Source organism: Coptis chinensis, chromosome 1, assembly GCF_015680905.1.
Source record: "Coptis chinensis isolate HL-2020 chromosome 1, ASM1568090v1, whole genome shotgun sequence".
Lineage (NCBI taxonomy): Eukaryota > Viridiplantae > Streptophyta > Magnoliopsida > Ranunculales > Ranunculaceae > Coptis > Coptis chinensis.
Window position 1 is genome coordinate 77,183,334 of NC_141456.1, and position 18,010 is coordinate 77,201,343.

The 18,010-nt window shown below is 38.7% G+C and overlaps 1 protein-coding gene and 1 long non-coding RNA gene across 2 annotated transcripts; both read right to left on the bottom strand.

Moving 5' to 3' along the window:
• Positions 1–4,268: 4,268 nt before the first annotated feature.
• Positions 4,269–5,006, bottom strand: LOC147525246 (uncharacterized). Its single transcript, XM_086578797.1, has one exon. It carries the CDS (start codon positions 5,004–5,006, stop codon positions 4,269–4,271), a length of 738 nt encoding a protein of 245 aa, XP_086434923.1.
• Positions 5,007–12,607: 7,601 nt separating this feature from the next.
• LOC147525247 (uncharacterized) lies at positions 12,608–17,389 on the bottom strand. The gene is made up of 5 exons (XR_015197893.1): positions 16,268–17,389; positions 15,689–15,768; positions 13,936–14,013; positions 13,340–13,623; positions 12,608–13,249 (listed from the first exon to the last, which is right to left on the bottom strand). It is a non-coding gene; the product is annotated as an uncharacterized LOC147525247 (long non-coding RNA).
• Positions 17,390–18,010: the final 621 nt, after the last annotated feature.

An 18,010-nucleotide genomic window follows, 5' to 3' on the forward strand; every position in this document is an offset into this window, starting at 1 on the left:
TCTAACATAATCATGTCGGTATTTAAAACAAGAAAAATGTCTACAATGTACTGCATGGTCTCCAAAAGCATCTAATCTACTTTTTTTACATACAGGGCAAAGACCCCCATCAGAATACAGAGGAATCATAAGATGGTACCTAAGAATGGCACGATACTCCACCTGTGACATACTGTAACGCCCGTATTTTTTTAATACGTATTTTTATAATTATTAATTAATTAAATTATTTATTTTCAAAATTCGTCGGACTGGACTTCGGGATATGTGGGCCGGTTTTTGGGGCCCGAAGTTCAGATTGGGCTTGGGTTTCGGACCCAAGTATATAAACACTTTTTTCTAGAAAATAGGGTTAAGAGAATAATAAAATATTAAAAATGGAGGCAGAGATGAGAGCTGGATTTCTGGAGGGTGGAGCTTTGGCGCTTTCGGACTTCGGAGAAATTCGTAGGAGCTGTTCATACAGGTGAGTAGCTATTTTGCTATTTCACCGAACTTATGGTTTTCTGTGTATTGATATTGTTCATTATCCGTTGTATTGGACTTTGTGCCATTGGTTTTATTAAATTTTGTTTAATTTGGATTTGTATTAAGAGTTTAAACCGTCCGAAACTTTGGTAAAATTGGTTTTTGAACCGCTAAAGCTTGGAAGCTTGAAACTCCCACGCACGCTAATGGCGCCGAATCGTCCGCTTTTGTGTGTTTTTAAATTTGTCGGCTTGAATGGGTTATTGTTGTGTTGTTTGGTTTGGAACTTCAAGGACCTTGAATGGCGGTCGGATCCGAGGACGACCACGCATATCGCATCTGGCCGGTTGGGCTGTTTTGGATTAAGGGGTTGTCTTGGTTGGGTGAGAAATGGATGAGTGGGGGTTTGAGTGAGTCTTTGGATGTTGGTTGTTGGTGAATGGACGAGCCGCCAAAGCTTTGAGGAAGCTTTAATGGCGAAACATTTTTCGCGGTTATTCTTGAACGATGCGTTTTTGTCTTGATTTTTCATTGTTTTGAACGATTTTGGTTATTGTTGTTTGGGGTTTGATGAATGGCGGTTGAGGGGGCTGTCGATTGGAGCTTGGAGCAAGCTTTAATGGCAGTCCGAAATTTGTAGATCTAGATTGGTAAAGTTTGGTTTTTTTTATCTTTTGAGATTGTTGCCTTTGTTAATGTTAGTGGGTTTTTCATTTGGAGTAAAACCGCCTAGTTTAATGGGGTGGTTGTGTGGAGGTTAGTGGTGGCCGGATTTTTGGTGGTGGTGAAGGAGGAGAACTGCTGGAGGAAGGAGATGACCGGGCTTGGGCCCGGCCGGTCTCTCTTCTTTAGCTAGTTTAAGTGGTTGGGCCGAAATGTTTTAGTGGCTTGGCCGAAATTTCGATGGAGGAAACTCCGAAATTTCAGTTTTAGTTTTATGTGGGCCGAAATCTAATTTTCGTGGTTGGGCCAAAATCTGACTAGTTTTCTTGGGCCAGTTTGATTAGTGTGTTGGGCCAGTTTTGTTTTCGTTTTGGGCTAGTTTCTAATATTGCTTGGGGCCAGTCCATTGGACTTAGAATAGATCTAATTGGGTCTTTAAATGTTTAGACTTTCGGGTTCTAAGGTTTGGGCTTGGCTAGTTGGGTCCGAACTATGACCTTGGTCATCATGAGCCCATGAGCCATGCACCTTTGCCTTTAGCCATGAACCATGGCTATGACCCTGGACTTGTCGAACACGAAAACGACAATTTGACTTTGACCACGACAGTTTGACTTTGACCATGATATGTTGACTTTGACCAGGCCATGTTGACCTTTGACTTTGACCGTTGACCTTTGACCGTTGACTTTGAATGTGGAATGTTGACTTTTCTAGTTTTTCACATATTTGATTATATAAAATAGTGTCGATATTATATAACTTGGTTGGTCATTATCTAATTTAGATTTGACTTGAGTAGTGTGTAAATCATATATATATTGGGCTTTGATTGTGGATTGTGGACTGTTTATTTGTGCTACGTTTTATGTGTATATTATATGGACACATATAGTAATAAAACGCGGTGGAAGCTTGTATAACTTTGGTTGTTATTATCTAAGAAAGATTTGACATTGATGTTGTGTATTTTTGACACGTGACGATATTGAGATATTAGGAGATATTATATTCCTAATACGTTATAATAAAAATGTATGTGATACGTTGAAGCATTGTGACATGAGATAATATGCTGAGATATTTATATTAATGCAATATCTTGGAGAAATGTATATACACTCCATTATTTTATATGTGAGATGCTAATATAGTATCGGTGAATATTTGCCCACGGGATTGTGGCGTAGTGCAATAATATATTGGCACGTGAAAGAATGAATTTTGGTTATGAGATATAATTGAGATGTTTCTATATATTATGGCTTAGTGCAATAAGGTAATTGACCTGCACGTGATATAGTGGAATGTTTATGAGTCATTAACGTATGACACCTGAATAAATTACATAACGAAAATCCTAGAACCTGACTACCACAACTCATGTGATTGGCCCTTCTGGCGTTTCAGTTAATCTGAATGGCCTTCGGGCGGCCCTTCTGGCGTTTCAGTTAAATCTGAATGGCCTTCGGCGCCCTCCCGGGCGAAAATAATAATAATTTGATTATTCCGTTCGCAAAATAGAACGATGATGCGCAATATTTTATGCCGAATAGTGGCAGTACTTACATAATTGCTTTCGTGTGAGGATTTACCTGGTGTGCGGCATCCCGCTCAGGGTGGTTACGCACGGAGTGGTTCATTATGTAAGGGGAGGCATGTGGATGTACATGTTCGGCGTTGGGTAGCGATTGTGGTAGCCAGGGAAACTAGGTAAGACATAGATACGACGTGATTTTAGGGACACGCAAAGAAAACCTTAATTAATATAATTATGGTAATATGTTTGTTAATGATGTATATGTAGATAGATGATTATATATGGTTTTGCAGAAGGGTGGGTCAAACTAATTACTTGGGCAGAGACGACCCACTCTGTGATTGAGCATGAAATGAGGTACGTATATAATATGGTTGTTTGGTTATTTGTTTAGTTGAACCTAAGGCGCCTCGATGGAGGAACTACATACCTTATTTATTATGTGTATAGTTTGTTGTGTGGTTAGTGGGAAGTTAAAGCTTTCTCGATTGGAGGAACTACCTGCCTTAATTATTATTCTTAAGGATGTTATATTTGTCGTTGAAAGTTAAGGCGCCTCGGTGGAGGAACTAACTGCCTTGTGGATTGTGTTTATATTTGTATAAGTATATGTTGTTTTTAGGCTACTCACACCAAAGATTGTTTATAATGTCTTGACCGACGATTTGCATGTTTGTTTATCGGGTGTGTTCATTAAATGAACATAGTTGATAAGTCTTGACAGGTTTAGTGATGAAGAAGATTGGTTGCTTTGCTTGTGGTTTGCGTTAGCATTGCATCTCAGGATAAGTTTTGTTTTCCCTTGAGGTGATATAGATTTTCAGTTGAGATAAGGTTATTTGCATTTTCATTTGTAAATTGTTTTTGGTAATGAAGATGACTGTTGTTTAAGTTAAAAATTTTATTGGTTTTAATTATCCGCATATTTTAAAACTGTTTATGGGTTTTTGGGAGTGGAGAGTGCGTCACACCTCGGAAATCGAAGAGTCGGGGACAAATAATGTTTTTTCCGAATTCTGTCAAAATTCGGGGTGTGACACATACGCTGTCCAAGTCCCTCCATCGGAATAGCAAGTAGAAAATCTTTTGCATGTTCCGACTGTAAGCATCCAATGATTGCTTTCTGACGAGTAGAGAACTCAAACTCCCTCTCAAGACTAGTAACAATCTTACTGTAGAAAGCTTCCGCCAAAACTTTTTATGGTTTTGAGGGGACGGTAGCATTCACAGCCACAGAATCAAGGTCAAAATCGGGAAGACAGAGATGCAATACACTAGTAGCATCACCAAGGATCTCACCCATAGGCACTGGACCACAACTCCTAAGAATGTGGTTCTGAAGCTCTAAAGTCTGAAAACGGGAGGCCACAAAAGCAAAAGCAGAGACATCAAAGGCACAATAGATACCTAACCCACCAAGGTGCAATGGAAGCGTCGCTAAACGCCACTGCAAATCACTGAAGCTAGGACCATCAGAAACTATAATGCCCTGCAGAACCATGCGAATGTGCTAATCAAAAGTCTTCGCTGCCTCCCAAAAAAAAAGTGGTGGACAAGTATGAACTGCAAAAAACAACTTGGAGAGCCTAGCACAAGCTCATAAAAGTGCTAACTCACACTGTGGATCCTCTAATGCAGCTAAACGGTCCATCGACGTCATAACCTTTTCAACACGCTTACGAGCAAGACTTATGACAAAAGAAGAATCTGTGCTAACTGCCCCTCCAAGTAACCTAACCCCCTGCTGAGGACAAGATAAATCTAAAGGAAAGAGACCAGGAGTGGAACGACGCGGATCTAGTGATGGCCAAAATATCTCAGTTTTGGCCACATTAAGAACTAACCCATAAGAAAGCCATTCTTCCTGAATGATACGCAGAGTTGCCGCCACTTGTTTTGTATCCCCAACTAGAGTCCCATCATCTAAGTACCAAGCCTGGAGTAATAACTGACAACTTGATTGGATCTGTAGAATCAGAGGGTGCAACATTAGTGCAAAGAGAAGGGGACCCAAATGATCACCTTGCTGAACCCTAGAAGCAGACCATATGTAATCATCCCCTAAGTATAATCTTGCAGACTGACAATACAAATACTCAACCCAAGGGGAAATAGCAAGGCAGTGAATGCGAACCTCTCTTAACATAGTAGTCCGATCAACCATATTAAAAGCATTCTGAAAATCTACTAGCAACATATAAAGAGATGTACTGTCACTGTTAGCATATATCATGCGATTAACAGCATGCAAAATCGCCTCTGCTCCACCAGGGACACCGACCCCATACTGAAAATCCTGCAAGTACCCTACCACCTCTTTGGAAACCCCTTTCATTGCAATTTTGGAAACAAGACGCCACCAAACCATACCCAAAGCTATCGGACGAATGCTATTATCCAGCTTAAGAAGTGGAGTGAGCAGAGCACTCGCTATGAATTCTGCTAACGGCTACGGACATTGTCCCTGTAACCACAGATTCACCACCGAAGCCAAGGCATCTAACAAGTCAGATGATATAGCTGCTACAACACAACTCATGGCATCTAACAAGTACTGAGCACGGAGACCATCATGACCACAAGAAGTACCTTTTGGAAAATGTAATACTATCTTGTGGCCTATTCTTGACACTTGATTGAGGTTTTACATATTGAGTGAATATATGACCACTTGACCCATTTTCCTTCACCTACTCAATCAATCTTTATAAGCCAAAGACCCATAAGTGCAAACCCGATTTTTATTAGTTAGCGAATTTATACACCTCCATTTTTAAAATAAAGTATAGACTTGTATTCATTCAAAGAATTTCATTGTGAGGATGCATGAATGATTTGTACTTGTTCATTTTGTAATTTATTGACCACTTGGTTGTCGATTGGAATCTAATGGAAACCTCAAGCCTTGTTGTTCCTGGTCTTACACTCAAATTGGTTAATTATCTTTGTGTATAAATGTACTATTATATTAACCTCTTTTGACATCTAAGAAAACATTAGTAGAGCAAAAGTAGAGGCAACATATTAAAGCAACATATGACCAAGAGCTTACTTTAATCAAATTCCAAGAGTAATAAATACGTTAGACTTGTCAAAACGTAACCATGCTGGATCAAGTTATTGATAGCCCTGCACATATTGAATGTTTATGTGCCTGCAAAATCAATATAAACAGATAATATATTGGAGGTTTCATAGTTCAAACTGGTCCAAGCATCCAAGAATTGCGTATTCTTTCTATCATGTATTCAAAGAGAAGAAAAAAATGATATGCTAAAAAATAAGCTACAACACACAATGTAAGATCTTGTAAGGCCTTTTTGCGCCTAGTAAAGAAATCGAGTCATTGCTACATGTAAACATACAACCAATTAATATAGTAGCAATTAAAGTGTTCAAATTGAAATCCAACTACTATTAAAGAAGATCTCTATGTAACAACATTCTTTGTCAAAAAAGTTGAGGTTTCTTGAAACTCAAAAATAAATTGTTATTGTTTCTCTGCTCCCATCAAAAATCAAATTTCTTTGGTATAAATTATCAAGGAAACATTTCAGGCCATCAATATTTGATCATACCATTTCTTGTCAAATGGAACTTGGTTGTGTTGTTTCCTATTTGTGGCCATCACCGACTGAAGAAAATGAATTAAAGTCCTTCAAAGTTTTCAAAACTTAATTACTAATGATACCTGAGACAAATATCTTTGAGCTTAGAGTGTTATAGACCCATTAGGAGTTTTTGCAAGGTAATTACACCAATTACCCATTATTCATAGCGATGATTTTCATTCGAGAATAAGCTCATTGCATCCTAAGAACGAACGAAAGAATAAAACAAAAACCAAATAAATAATAAAAAAAATAACGGTAGTAACTCACGTTTGGCAGAAGGTTCAAGGAGGGAATCAACAGGGGCATTGGCGACCATGGCTGTAGCAGCAGAAGGTGGCCACTGTATTGTGTTTGCTCCTTTGTTCAAGTAACTGATCATGTATACAGGAGTGCGAGAGAACATCTTTATTCCCTACTCCATAGCTTTCCTTCAAAAAAAAACAAAAAGAGTGGATAATCAATATACACCAACAATAGAAGTTTAAGAAAGATCAAAATAATAATGGGAAAGCTAAAAAAAGGGTGGGAAAGAAGATATACGGAGATAAGCAATAAGTTACAGGAAAATCTCTTATGCACCTTGTGAGGGAGTAATATTCACATCTAATGAATATCACACGTGTCTAGCATATATAGAACTACCAACCGACCTCGAATCCTTGTCCTCAGAGCTCGCTTCATAGTGACTCAACTCAGACAAGCAACCTATTCAACTTGCGCCCAGAGTGATGTCACCACTAACCAATCTCACATACTCGACCTGCGAGCTCGCTTCAAAGTGACTCGAGTCGAATAGACGATCTCACCCAGAAGCGACCTCCATAGCGATCACTCCTCTCGCTTCACAACGGCTCGTAACGTATGTCTTTATTACATCTATCAAGACTGAAGCTTCAGGCACGCATCTCATTGATTATTCATAACTCGCCATCATGGCTTGTAAGTGACCTGAAGACCTGGATCTGACCTGAAGCGGGAGAGCAAAAGGCGCGAGCACCTTGCCTATATAGAGAGAATGAGGAACTACGTCTGACCTGATTCAAGTTCCCGCCCCAGAGAGAGAACTTGATACGTAGGCAGTTCGTCCATATGAACTCAATCAAACCTAACCAACCATTCTATCTCCTCCAAATTACCTACACCTGTAAGGTTAGACGAAATATAACCTTTACATTGGCGCCGTCTGTGGTACGATCTCTTGAGAAAACCACAATCTTCAAATCAGTTTCCCTCAAGCCCACGAAGTGTGGAAAGCCTACAGGAGCAAGTCAAGAACCTGGTCAGCCAGCTTGTGACAATGAACGAGAGCATTACTTTCCTCCGGCAGGAGAACCTGACGTTGAAAAACCAGGTCGCAACCCAAAGTTCAAATGGTATCACCGCTGAGGATGGTATCAACGAGGTGAATCAACAGATTAATGAGCTGTCCAAGTGAATCGACTAGAGCACCGTCAAGTGCGACGCTACACAGATCGTACAGAAGATGCTGAAGACGTATCGAGCTTCCCTTTTCACAATCGAGCTCGCTCCTTGTCAGACCATCTACAACTCGAACTAGGGGCTAGCTTCAAAGAATGCGAACGAGATCAACTCAAAATCAAGGACGCTCAATGCGAATCATACACTAGGGGCTTCGCCAAAGAACAGTCGCTCCGACACGAGCACCTCACTAATCTAGAGGTATCTACCACCATTAACAAAGGACCTATACTTTTAGGACCAGTTAGGATTGAGCTATCATGGTATCATACCACTGGATGACCTCATCCAAGAGCAACTCATCATGTACTCGCCTCACGAGATCACTCCAAAGTGACTCAAGCCGAGTGGACGACCTCGTCCAGGAGCAGCTAAACAGGTAGTCGCCTCATGAGCTCACTCCAAAGTGACTCCAGCTGGGTAAATAGTCTCGCCAACTGGGGACCTATACTTATAAGACCAGTTTAGGATTGAGCTATCATGGTATCATACCAATGGACGACCTCGTCCAGGAGCAATGTACTCGCCTCATGAGCTCACTCCAAAGTAACTCAAGCCGGGTGGACGACCTTGTCCAAGATCAACTCCACATGAACTCGCCTCACGAGCTCACTCCAAAGTGACTCAAGCCGAGTGGACGACCTCATCCAGGATCAACTCCACACGTACTCGCCTTACGAGCTCACTCCAAAGTGACTCAAGCCGAGTGGACGACCTCGTCCAGGATCAACTCCACACATACTCACCTCACGAGCTCACTCCAAAGTGACTCAAGCCGGGTAGACGACCTCGTCCAGGAGAAACTCAACATTAGAACGGCCACTCATTCTACTGAAATGCCACCCAACCCACAGATCGGTCACAAGAGTCTTGCTAACTGAGAACCTACACTTCTAGGAGCAGTTTGGGCTCGAGCTGTCAAACCAACGATGATCTAAAGATGGGAGCAACTCAATGTTGGAACGACCACTCAGTCTACTAAAATGCCACCGAACCCACATATCGGTCACAAGAGTCTCGCCAACTGAGAACCTACACTTTTAGAATTAGGTCGGGCTCGAGCTGTCAGACCAACGACGATCTAAGGTAGGAGCAACTCAACGTTGTAGCAGCCACTCAGTCTACTGAAGCACCACTCGACCTACCAAACAGTCACTTGGCTTACAGAAATGCCACCCGACCTACCAAACGGTCACCCGGCTAACAGAAACGCCACTCAACCTACCGAACGATCACTCGGCTTACAGAAATGCCACCCGACCTACCAAACGGTCACTCAGTTAACAGAAATGCCACCCGACCTACCAAACGGTCACTCGGCTAACAGAAACGCCACCCAACCTACCAAATGGTCACTCGGCTTACAGAAATGCCACCCAACCTACCAAACGATCACTCGGCTTACAGAAACACCACCCGACCTACCAAACGGTCACTCGGCTTACAGAAACGCTACCTAACCTACCAAACGATCACTCGGCTTACAGAAACGCCACTCGACCTACCAAACAACCACTTGGCTTACAGAAACGCCACCCAACCTACCAAATGATCACTCGGCTTACAGAAACGCCACCCAACCTACCAAACGATCACTCGATCTAAAACAAGGAGCAACTCAACATTGGAGCGGCCACTCAGTCTACTGAAACGCCACCCGACCTACCAAATGGTCACTCAGAGAACATCTCCCCGACGAGCTCATTATAGCTCGCTTCATAGTGAACCAACGGTCTCTCCGTGAGATCGTTGAGCAGTTACCGAGCAGGTTGCACGAATACTGATTCACGATCTGCCACCATATGAGAAGGCAAACGATCACCAAGAAGACTATAAAAGAAGACTCCATTCTCCATCCGCTGGGGCTGGATCAACTCCATCCGCTGGGGTTGGATTGACTCCCTCCGTGAGATGCCCATATCTACTCTGTCTTTCTCCATGCTCTCCAGAATAGACCTCTCTATCTGCCCTAGGCTCTACGCCTCACACGCTATCTTCTCCACTCTCCACAAACACACCAAATCATCCCAAACATGAACTAGTCTACCTTGATTCAAGCTCCCCTAGAGAGAGCTTGATACGTAGGCAGTTCATCCAGAACGGACTCAACCAAAACCCATCACAAATTCCACCAAATGAGGCGGTTGCTATTTTTACTCACACTTGTTCGCATCCTCACATGTGCTAAACACGTGCTATCGTTCTCTCTCAGCAGATTGCTCCTCTGCAAAAAATAAAATAAAATGACCTACTGAGATGGGGCTGTGTGAGGGAGTAATATTCACATCCAATAAATATCACACACGTATCCAGCATATACAAAACTACCAACCGACCTCGTATCCTCGTCCTTAAAGCTCGCTTCATAGTGACTCAACTCAGACAAGCAACCTATTCAACTCACGCTCATAGTGATGTCACCACTAACCGATCTCACGTACTCAACCTGCGAGCTCGCTTCAAAGTGACTCGAGTCGAATAGACGATCTCACCCAGAAGCGACCTCCATAGCGCTCACTCCTCTCGCTCCACAACGGTTTGTAATGTATGTATTTATTACATCCATCAAGACCGAAGCTTCAAGCACGCATCTCATTGATTCTTCAAAACTCGCCATCATGGCTCGTAAGTGACTTGAAGACCTGGATATGACCTGAAGCAGGAGAGCAAGAGGCGCGGGCACCTTGCCTATATAAAGAGGATGAGAAACTATGTCTGACCTGATTCAAGTTCCCCCCAGAGAGAGAACTTGATACATAGGCAGTTCGTCCATACGAACTCGGTCAAACTTAATCAACCATTCTATCTCCTCCAAATTACCTACACCTATAAGGTTAGACGAAATATAACCTTTACACACCTTCTTTGGTCGGTACTTGGATCATGTGAAAAACGCTTGATCACCGATCCCAATTGAATGATACCTATTAATTCTCCCTTCACCCCTTTCAGACTTTAGTCCTTCACTCCTTTGTATCCCTGTCATTTGTTTGTTTGGATGCAATACACATTTTGCAGTAGAATTGGTTGGGACCTATATCTGCTAGCTGTTATAGGTTGTCAAATAGTAAAACTAAATTGGAAACAACAGTAGGAAGTTTTTTTTTCTCAGTCTAACTTCACGAACCTCGTACAATTAACAAAAATCAACTTTTCAACAAAGCCATCAACTTATTGAGTTTAGCCACTAACCTGCATTGATCTCATTCATTGCTCTTTTCACATGCTCATCAGGTTTAATATCCACGATAAGAGTCTAAACTATTTCATATCCGTAATGCGACATTGCCTGTAACACCAAAATAAATAAGAAAACTTCTACTGTTGATAACTGTGGATTGAAAATCAGTAAAAGGTAAAAACAAGTTTTTAAAACTTACCAACATTGAAACCAATTTGAGAGAGTTTTGTAACGACGGAGAAAGCACGGCAGAGAAAGTGGTGAGAGCTTTCTCTTCTCTTAGCCATCGTTTTTGTTCGGTGAGAGAGAGGGAAAGAGGCGTGAAGGGTTTTTCTTTTGGACTTTCCTTTTTGTTCCTTTTTGAAGTTTTTTTTCTTTAACTTATCGTGGTGAGCAATCGAAAAGAGTAAAAACGGGCGTGTATTTCATTTTTTCTGCCGAATCATTAGTAAAAGCTGAGGTGTCCACCTCAAAGAAAAAAGGGGGCTGGCGTGGCTTCCTGGGAGCATTCTCAACTGTTCAGTATTAATGGTATTTGATTTAATCTGTTGTTCTCTAATCTTAGTCCAGATCTCTGAAGCTAAAGTCTTTTTGGGAGCCCATTCGAAGCTTCTGGCAACATTGCATACCCATCAGTAAATTCACATGGTAATTGAACTCATTTTGATTCCATGAAAAAAAAATCACACTCCATGCAAGACTTCAAGAAGCTAACAAGCACCCCAGATAGAAAACCCAAGTGTTTATGGATATATGCATTAATCTCCCTGGAGAATTGAAGTTTAAAGAATGAATTGATGATTGGGTATCAAACTCACAAACCATGATTTGGAGGTTTGGGCATTTAAAAATTGATGATGTAAATCTGTTAATGGAAAATTTTGATGTTTGTTTTCTTTATGTTCTATCCATAAAACTTAAATTTGCAGAAAGGGAGCTTTGATTGAAATCTTAATAATGAATTCTGATATATGTGTGATTTTACTAAAAGAGCAATTTAATATACAAATGGGCACCATAACTACGTCGAAGCGATAAATTCATTGTCTCCAGATTCAAAGAAATGATGAACTAATTTTCAGAGATCTAGACTATAGATCATAGGTAGAGAGCAAATGAGGGAGATGACTAATTAGTGATTTTTATATTATTTCTTTGTTTGCTTAAAAAGAAAAAAACTGAAAAAGATGAATGATATTGTGCTCTTAGTTGTTACCGTAGTAACTCAAGTTGTTGAAGTGGACCACTCAATTAATGTTGTCCCGTGGGCAGGATTTACATGCTTGTCCACAAACTCGTTCTCTACTAGCCATTTAACCCCGCCCCATGGCCGAACTTGCTACATAGATAGCTAAAGACTTGAGCCAAACTTTTCTCAGTGCTCGGACAAATTACACAATAGAATAGCATCCAACAGAGGAAAATAAAATCCAAACACATTGGCTTCAATCCAGATTGTGATGAACTAATTCTATTTAGTGTTACAGAATCATCCAATCAACTCAATTAATCTAATTTAACATTACCCGGTTAAACCCATCTTTAAAATGCTCACTAAAATCTGTTAATCAATGCACTTTCTCAATATTGAGATCCAAATATAATCGATTCATTAGCACAAAACCTATACTCCAATTATCCAATATACCCAATTTAAATCGAAAACAACAACACCCAAAATGCATTACAGTAAAAACTTCAATACGCAATAAATAAAAATACGCATATGAATCTAATAATTAAAAAGGTGTACTTGGTTAATGAGCACCATGTTCTAGCTTGGGCATGTGCAAGATGACGATGACGACATTCTTTAGGAAGAGAAACCAAGAGAAAATCATCCTACCGAAACAAACACGTAAAATAGACTCCTAAAAAAAATGTTTCATTGGTTTCTTCACCACATCTTCTTTGATAATAGCTTCGCAAACAACAGACTTGCCTTGACCTTCAATCCAGTTGACAATCAATTCCCTTGCAGAATGTGCACTTAAAATCTGCTTAATAGTGGCATGAGTTTGATTATGCGAAGACTTAGGCCTTGTTGTTACATCAGTTGGTGGTGACCGAGTATCAAGGATTTAAGCTCTTCAGGTACTTTTGGAGTTGCTTCTTTAAGATGGAGGGCTTTGAGATGTTCTGATGGTACAGGTGCCGCTTTAGCTCCATCTATTTTATTCTGCGACAACATCAATTGATGGTAACTAAGTATAAAGTTCTTCCAGTATTTCCTGAGTTGTTTTTTTTAAGCTGGACCGCTTTCAGCTCTTGAGATATATAGCACAGGTGTTGTTTCAGCTCCATCTGTTTAATTGTGTAGATGAAAGTGTCCCATGACAATTGGAGTAATGCAAAGTTGCAAACCGTAAAGAAAAAATATATTTCAAACCGTACCTCGTGACCTCAATGGCATTCAAGGGGTAGAGCCCGGCAAGTTTCCTGTCATGATAACTCATGTTTGATCTTGTTGTTAGGAGCTTAGGCTGTAACTTCCTCTCACTGCTAATGATCTCATCATACTTATGGCTCAGCCCCAGAAGGCAACCAGTTCTAGTCTAGACATCCTTTCCCATGCGTAGATGGAGAGCTATGTAGGTGCCCTTGCTCCTCATCCTTTCTGCCAGTTTGTTTCCAAGTTCTACAATTGGTGTGGTAAATTGCATGACCTCAAACGCCACCTATCAAACAATGTAAAGCTACATATATTACTCTGAACATTTCATATATATCAAAGTGAAGGGCCAACTCAGTTTCCATCCAAAAATAAAAAACCAAAGTAACCAAAGTGTTTGATCTTTGGATCAAAACACTCTCTTTCTAGATTCTACTGAATCTATTAGAGAACTATAAAATACGGATGCCTCTCATACATGTATTTGAAATCAAATTAGATGTTAAACATGTTAAGCAAAGGCTCTTAATTAGTACTAAATAAAAAAATTGATGGTTATATATACTTATGGAAGTGAATATATAAGACTGGAACTTACCTTGCATCGAAGCTTTTGAAGGTCTGAAGGGAGATCCTTGGAGAGCAGTCTAGAATGCGTAATAGCAAGACACCATCTCTGTTTAGTTGCAAAAAATTAAAACAAAACAAAAAAAAAGTCAAATATGGCATCGACAACTTCATTATTAATGAAAACATGCAAACCAATCAGACACACTTGTAGGCAAACTTATCAAACACACTTGTAGAAAAATAACAACAATGATTGAAATTGAATGACCTCAATTTTAATAAATACAATTAGGAAGTAATGCTTAACCAAATACCAACATAAGCAGAACAATAATATGTGCAAGCAATTGATTTTGTGTATTTGGTCCACAAAGAAGTCCAAGACATTCATTTTAGATCAAATTCTATTACCAATGAAAACAATGAACAGACTTATTTGGTCAAATTAATTTATGTGTCTGACAACTCTTGCCTACATCTTGTCTAATTGGACTGGACGGTCTGTTCTCCTCATGTCCGAGTAAAATGACACAGATACATTCAGATGGGCACCATACTGTCATCTCGTAGCTAAGGCCCAACAGAAGAAATGTTTAATTTCCTAAGTTTAGAAGTAACATCTCACACACCAATTTGTTTTTTTATGCAAAAATGATTGGCCTAGCGTGTTATGCAAAATTTCTAACAATAGGTAGCGTGATTGTTAAAATAAGAAAATAAAAGAAAAAAAATATTACATCTAAATGAATGAATCCTTGAGTCATTTCTTCCTCTGACAAATGGCGTTCATGTCCGTACCAAGCCAACCAATATTGACAGTAACATGAATTGTGGAGTATCTTACCGCCCCGCAAGTTCTTACATAATTATAGATCCTCAAGTTCTAATAATTTTGTGAAATGGTCCTTGAAGCTTGAGGTTCCTATGACTTTCATCAACACATTGTCATTACATAGCCACTGAAGCTCCTACTTTGAAACAAAGTTAAAAACCACTAAAGTAACCCATTGTGATAACTACATACACATTTTTCTACAAAATTATCAATAGCAGGTTAGGAAGGTTCTGATGCATGTACGCAAAAGAATTTTTTTAAAGAAAATTGATTATAATTTTAGATATGATCATTTTTCTGGCTAGACATGGGATTTTAGTTGAATCTGCTACTAAAGTCTTGTCACATTATTATTCTAGCTAGATATAATATAATTAATGGGTCATTGACCTTGGAAATAATCATAATAAATGAGAACTTAATGGTAAAGGAACTCCAATGAGAAGTACTCCAATGTGACCTCCGTCTTAACAGTAAATCTATCTCCTAAACACGGAAATTCCTTAACAACCTGCATATCGTAATACCACCAATGTGATCTACATCAACTAATCATTGAATATTGTATAAAATGGTTGCCGAAATGCTCGCTAGAAATTCTGCTGGCCTAAAAATTGAACTAAATATTAAACATGACTTACCAAAATTGAGTATCCCCTATCTATTCAAACAAAGTCACATAAACCTACTTCAACACCAAGATATAGATTTAGAACTCAGAGTCATAAACGACTATTACCTCCCAAAAGTTAGTACAAAACTTAAATTTTTTTACTTATGCGAACTATCTAAATCATTGTCACTATTTTCGACTAAATCGGGACAAAAACTTTAAAAATTGATATTGGTTCCACACATCCCCACATTAAAGTTTTCTTTAGTACTAATACAAAACTTTGACATTAAGAAATCAAATTGGCCGGGAAAATGAAATTAGAGAGATTACCATAAGGTGATTTGAAAAGCTATTCGGATGAAGCAAATTCCAATGTATGTGCCGCTTCCTTCCTTGTCAAATGAAATAAGCTATTCGGAGGAATCCCAAGACGAAGAAAGATAAATAAATGAAAAGAGAACATAAAGAAAAGTGCTTAGCAATCAAGTAATTTTCATCGCATTGCCTGTTGCAATTAAGTTACGCTCAATTTGCACCATTCGACCAAACTACATTTGAAATTTTCTTTAAGGCATATCATTGACCCCCACCAAGTAGTGAAGAACAAAAACATTCATAAGCAAGACAATTGAAATTGATGAGATCTAACAAATGAAAAAATAATTACATTATTCATTTATTATGGAATATATTAGGAAACTAAATGGGTTAATAAGGTTAACTACCATGACATTTCCATAGCACAAATTCATCCTGAAAAATGTAGTCAACATGTTGATCTTATTGTAGGTTAGCCAAAAGCTAAAGAACGAAAATAAATTATATTATAGAAAAAGAAAACTTCATTGTTGCATTAACGGAAGCACTAATATATTAGAAAATATAAGGATGGGAAAAAAGGAAATGTACCTGGCTAAAGTTTGGTCCTCGTGATTTGATCTTTTGCCCCATCCTCATCAAGTCCGGTGTACAAACATTAAGTTCCTAGGCCCTTCTTAAGATCATTGTTACACGTGCAATATGCCTTAGATCTTTCTAACTACACCCAACCTCATTATACTCACCCCCAAAAAACAAACACTCATTACTCAACTGAAACAAAAATAAAGATACCCAATTCCTAAAAAAATGTTAAATAAATAATCTTCATGAGACTAAATTCAAAATACCCAATTGCAAAGAGAGGGGTTGAGTGAAAACAAATAAAAATTTGAAACCTGATTCACAAAGATTGAAAAAGGAGAATGCAACAGTTAAAAAAGGCAGTATGCGATAGGCCGCCATTAGTATCACCGGTTGTGGTTAGCATTCGATTATTCTATATGGTCGTTAACGTTGCACTTGATAAAAGCAGATTAGGATCAATTAAAATTTATCATAAACTGTAATGTAGCAACACTTTCTCATAGACACAAAGGCAAGATCTAGAAGATGTTAAGAAAAGCATTTTTTTTAAATATTACTCGCCCTCTGGCCTCAAAGGAAAAATGAAAATTTTGTTAAAGCACCAATTTACCTCTTCGAGTTGGTGTATAGTGTATACAAATGTTTCTTGAAAGAGATTTCCTTGCACTATTCTAAAATCTTAATTTAAAAATCTCTGATACAAAATACTAATAGGCTCGAATATTTTAGATTTTTCAAGCGCCTCATACCAAATACAGGAATCCATCATAAAAAAATCTCTTAAGTTATATTTTAAAAATCAAAGTAGCTTTTAGTCAATCAGACAGTCAACAGAATGAAACTTGAGTAGATAACACTTTCTTTTCCCCTCATACACTACATATATCATTTTGAACTAAAAGAAACAAAGGGAATAAAATATGATAAGAAATAAAGTACTCCTAGGAATGTGTTTGCACAGACACTGTTATTGGTATTGGAATGATCAGGTATTAAGTGTTGGATTAAGAAGAATTCCAAAAACTGGACAAATATTAATGGACTCGGTAATAAATTTTACACAATCTAATAAAATACTATATTTGACGGGTTATATTATGGAGTATACTATGATAGACATCAAATGATCTTAAAAAAGGAACCAAAGCACCGTGCACATAGCCTATGAAAAGATCGCGGCAAAGATAGCTCATGAGCATATGCTATTAATGAAACCACGTACATACCCCCTTTGTTGGGGTCACCAAGATATCAACCTCCTTGAATATCTCCATGTGATAATGCATAATCCTTCGCCTACATAATTAGATAGAGGAAGGTTGTTGGAATGAACATCTTATTATTTTAATTTTGAATGCTAAAAATGATCTAGATGAAAAGACAAAAGTATTTCATTGTGATACGATCAACTTTACTAAATAAGTGTCGGTATGTGGAACTATGAACATGCATGTTTCATCTTTTGATATTATAAGATATTTATGTATATCTAATAATATGCAGATAATATATATCAATTATCATTCAGTGGTTCCCTTTTAGAGGACCAATCCAGTAGCTTCACATCAGTAACAAAGATGTTTTGAAGAGCCAAAATTTATTTTTAAATGAGAAAAGACAATTATGATAATTAATATAAAAAAAACCAATAGAACCCATAAGCATTACAGATTCTTCCAACAACCTCTCATGGCATAATTACAACATTTGAGTTCACAAATCCGAATTTTCAGTCCTAGACTCCTA